Genomic DNA, 5,071 nt, shown 5'->3' with positions numbered 1-5,071 from the left:
CTTCACAACCCACCACCTGCAACTACCTCCTCCGCCACAATTTTCTTCTTCCTCCTTTTTTTCAGTCCAGTCTTCTCTCTCACACACCACACTTTCTCTCTCTAAAAGTGTCATTGTTAACCTCTTATTCACCTAAAACAAACTCGATTCTTCAAAAAGCACAACCGATCATGTTCATAAAAATCAACACAAGACACAAAATCACTCCTCAGACTCTCACGCACCAACACTTTATGGAATCATCGTCATCTTCAACCGAATGGATCCAAGGAGTACAACTTCATCCTAGAAGTTCTCGTCACAAAAGAAAAAATAAAATTAAAAGTTGTATAATTTCAATGGGAAATCAAAGATCATTGGCTATGGAACATCATCTTTTTCACATTACCCCACTTCCCTTTATAAATTCAAGAAATTCAAACCCCACCGTTGCATCCGTTGAATGAATCCGATGAACGATTTTTCAGGGACTACAGCAAGATTTCGAATTTTGATCAATTGAAGCAGCTCATTCAATCCTTTGGTCAATTGAAGCAGCTCATTCACAACCACCGGAAAAACGGATCTGCCAACGATTCACGATTCACCACCACCGGGAAAACGGGTATGCACACCACTGCCGTTTATCATGTTTTTGCTTCTACTTTGTACCTGCAACTCGCCGGATTCCTTCGAAACTTGTTAATTCGGCGCAATCGGTAAGTGTTTCACACACCATTCAGTTCCCTTTTATCAGGGAATCAAAAGCCCTATGTCGATTTTGAGTCATCTTGACTGTACTGTATGAATTTGTAGAACAAAGGAGGCTAGGTTAACTGAGAAATTTTTTTATTTCTTTTAATTGTTCAGGGGTAATATAGTAATTTCACACATAGTTAACTGAAACCAACCGAGTTCATTTTTGACAACTTTTGGGACCACACGTGTAATTAATAAACCACTAGAATCAAGTATGAAATTTTTGCAAACCACATGGACCAACCAAGCATTTAACTCTTTTTAAAATACAAAATAACCCTGAATATTGTCTAAATGGCTCACCACATCGTAAAATACCACAAAAAACAACAAATCCCACAAATATTAAATTACAAAATAATATATTACAATGTGAACAATTACAAGTTTACAACACCTTGTTCACATATAATGCGAGAATAATAAATTGTTACATGAAAATAATGTTGTTACAAATAAAAATTGGGAAACTAATCTCCTATTTCAAAACACATATTCAATGATGGGCAGACTTGTAGCATTCCATGGAACTTGAACGATGACCATATGTTCCTCATACTTAAAATCAACATTTTCACCATTTATGTGACATTCTCTTGGTTTTTCGGATGCGAAAACTCTCATTTCTCCGGCACCCTTTACCCCGACTTGAACCATACATGATCCATTAAGATCCGACTCAAATGCAACCGATTGAATTGCCCCACCAGAGTTAAGCATGTTCACTAACCCAATGGGAGCAAATTGGACTGACTTGTTGGCCAAAACAGTGATTGGGGAGACCGTCACGAGCTCATATGTGAATGGCTCTAGTGCAAGTTCTAAGTTATCGGTTGGTTTTGCTAGGATCAACTTCTTCTCATGGGACATGTATAGTGCAAAGGCTTGGACGATATCCACAAATATTGGAAATTTACCGTTTTGCCATTCAACGTCATTGGGGCATATCGTTGATGTCACGACATGAGAGCACCCAGAAGCGGATTTCATGCGTCTTGATTCACGACACCATCCTCCTCCTTGGCAATTGAAAGCTCCAACAACTCCAGTGTACTGTATTAAATAGAATATATTAGTTAGATTTATTGTATTTATTTTTACTGTAGTTATAAGATATGATTTGATTAGGTTTCATATATAATTATTTTCATTGTAAGAACCCACAACACGAATATGGATTATTTACCTTGTTAAGATTCCATATTTTGAGCATGGTTTTGCCGTCATGGAGTGGGTCCTCAAACAAACAATCTCGGGTTGGGAGGGCATAGTGTTGGCAACGTAAGATCGAGCCATCGGGCAAAACAAGACTCCTAAGCAAGTCAAAGTTGTGTTGTCCAACCGAATCACTAACATAAATCGGACCACCAGAAATGGCTCGAGACGCAGCGTGAAACTCAGCACAAGGATGAGTGGATTGAAACATATCCCAATCTGGGTGTATAAAATTCCCCATCCATAAACTATTATAAGCACAATGCACCATATGACACCCTTGTAACCAAAATGTGCCATTCGGGTCACCCGATGGATCAGTGCACCAAAAGTCATCTCCTGTTTAAAAAGTTAAATTATTAATGCATAGCTTCTACCAAAACATTATTAGTATTATAGTATATTTGCTTTAAACTATATATTATGATAAATTGTAATACTTCTATCTAAATCTTAATTACTTTAAACTATATATTATGATAAATTGTAATACTTCTATCTAAATTTTAATTATGTTTTTTGTATAATTAATGTTTAACCTATGAAAAGTGTAAATTTTAACGTTATGAACAGGGGTGGACCTAGGTAATGGGTTGGGTGGGCGGGCACACCCATTGAAAAAAAAAAAAAAATTCATGTATTTTATAGGCAAATATCCCGATCACACCCGTTAAAAGTTTGGTTAAACCCTTTGTTCGCACCCTAGAAAGTAATTCCTAATCGGCCACTGGTTTTGAATAGAGAGAGCCGAATCACTATTAATTTCCATTTTTTCGTCTTTCTCTTTATTATAAACAACGATATGTACAACTTGTTAGGCAGTTTTTAGTTTTACAATTCTTTATTTAAAGTTTTTTTATATATTAAGGACACATGTTCCGCGGAACTTGTTAATTAAATGGTTACAATACGTTACAAGTAAGAAGGCAAATAGCGTACCAACACGACCGAGGGCGATGGCCTCGGTGCCTAGTAACATGAAGTCGTTACAATGCTCCATACTTGCAATTACGCCATTGCCCTTGAAGTGGTTCCGTACGGACGATGTCAATGCTTTGTAGTATGCTTTTGCCAACTCGACTCTTCCACCATAATCTTCACATAACATCTCTAACAACTGAGGACAAAAACGGAAACATTATTTTTCATATGGGTCCACTATCCGAACACCTTTTATGTAGATTATGTTAATTTATTTATTTGTCTCACTTTTATTGTATATATTTCTATTTTTATGGGCGAAAAGATATTCATAAATTATTATTTTTAACGGAAAACAACAAATTTATTATCTTCAACTAATTTATTCACAATTTAATTTAATATTTGGTTTCAAACAACAGAAACTAAAAGTGAACCAAACATAAACTAATTTTTGGTTTCGTTAAAACCAAATCAAACCCGAAACATAATTTAAGCAAGATATAGTAATAAGATGTAGAAAGTGAAAGAAAACGGTAACGGAAATAACATACATGGATGACGTCAACTTTGACTCCGTCAATGCCAACCGATTCCAAATGCGTGTGTAAACCTTCATATAGTTGTTCTACTTTCTCCGGTGGGACCATCCCAACTTTATTATTCACTATTTTATCAACGGCTAGATCTTCCATAGTTTTCTCAAGTCCTGGTGACAATATGGGCTTCACTATCCTAGACTCCGGGAGCCCAGGTATATTGGGCCTTAGCCCACCCCAATATCCACAAAGAGCATGCCAAACATAAACATGATCTATACTCTTGAAATCCTCCTTGAGGTCCCTAACAAAGGCTCCCATGCCTTTGTTAGGGGCGTTTGGTTTCGGGCTTTTATAGTCTCGAAACTTGTAGTTTTCAAGAAAGTTGGTAAGTCTGCAGGGCATTTGTTCACCTGCGGCCGTTCGGTTCATGCCTTCTGAGTCAATTGGATCTTCATCATGAGATATGGACTGCCACCCATCATCAAGCAACACGAGCCCGGGTGGGCATCCGCCTTCAACTAGACCCTTGACACCCTCAATGACACCCTGTGGGTGCACTTTAAGATAGAACGCGTCCCATGTGCACCAACCAAACTTGTCAACAATACCGGGTGGGGTTTTTTCGTCCAATAAGTTGAAAGTTCCAAGATGCTCCTTAACAACTCTCATTGTTTTTTTTACTAGAATATACGGGTCATGGCCCGCTTGCATGTAAATGACACTTTTAAAACAAGTGTCAGTTACCTTTGTGGACCCACTTTCAACACAAACGTCCACAAAATCATCGTTTCCGGGCTGCAGAGAAGCCCGGAAACGACCTTCTATAAGTGGAAGAATTAAAACATAAGGTCGCCCAGAGTCAGAAGTCTCAAGCATGACCATTTGGGTCTCGTGCTCAAGGTCTCGGCCACGTGAGCCAACCCAATGAGTCGTCCACCAAACCTTGAACCGGAATATACTCATGAACCGAATCCCACTAAGCTTCCCGATTGAGACCACGTGCCTACTACTCGGTTCGAAAGCATCAAAACCAACAAAACAACCACCAGAAGGCGTTAAACACGTGGTAATGTTTGATGGGACGTCGGACAATATGGGATGGCCATCAGCCATGAAGTTTGAACCAACCAGTGTCACCATAGGCTCAAGGTTAACACCACCATTCACTTTTGCATCAGTTTTGAACAAAGTTGGTGCCATTTATGGAAAAAAATGAAATATTTGTATTGTACCCTGTAGTGTTTGTAAGAATGTAAAAAGATGAAGGTTATGGAAAAAGCAATTGTGTTGCAAGTCGGTGGTAGTTATCTATGGAATTTATAGCAACGTTAGCTGGCATGCGAGAAGCTTCTACATTGCTGTCGGCGTGTTTCTTTATTTAATCACAACGTGGCACCACCAGAATTTGTAAAGGACGTAAGAAATAGCTTTATCAAAAGTTATGAGGTTACGTAAACTCATATGACCCAATTTATATATTGTATAAATATTTAGGTAAAATAATTAGGGGACAATCCTATATAATTTTAAAACTAGCATTGCGACCCGCCGCAATGCGGCAGGGATTCTTTAGTTATAACTAAGTCGATCTAGGACCAGCACGTTATGTTAAACTTGTCAAATGGGGGGAAAATAGACGATGTAAAAACGTTCAC

The 5,071-nt window shown here is 38.2% G+C and overlaps 1 protein-coding gene across 1 annotated transcript; it reads right to left on the bottom strand.

Annotated features, from left to right (window-relative positions):
* Positions 1 to 1,059: 1,059 nt before the first annotated feature.
* LOC110925723 (probable galactinol--sucrose galactosyltransferase 5) lies at positions 1,060 to 4,812 on the bottom strand. Its single transcript, XM_022169586.2, has 4 exons — positions 3,429 to 4,812; positions 2,893 to 3,070; positions 1,925 to 2,292; positions 1,060 to 1,791 (listed from the first exon to the last, which is right to left on the bottom strand). The coding sequence occupies exons 1-4, from the start codon at positions 4,614 to 4,616 to the stop codon at positions 1,222 to 1,224; spliced, it is 2,304 nt and encodes a 767-aa protein (XP_022025278.1). The 5' UTR covers positions 4,617 to 4,812; the 3' UTR covers positions 1,060 to 1,221.
* Positions 4,813 to 5,071: the final 259 nt, after the last annotated feature.

This window comes from Helianthus annuus, chromosome 17 (assembly GCF_002127325.2).
Source record: "Helianthus annuus cultivar XRQ/B chromosome 17, HanXRQr2.0-SUNRISE, whole genome shotgun sequence".
Classification (NCBI taxonomy): Eukaryota; Viridiplantae; Streptophyta; class Magnoliopsida; order Asterales; family Asteraceae; genus Helianthus; species Helianthus annuus.
The sequence above is the reverse complement of the archived record's forward strand: the minus strand, read 5'-3'. Positions and strand labels throughout refer to the sequence as shown.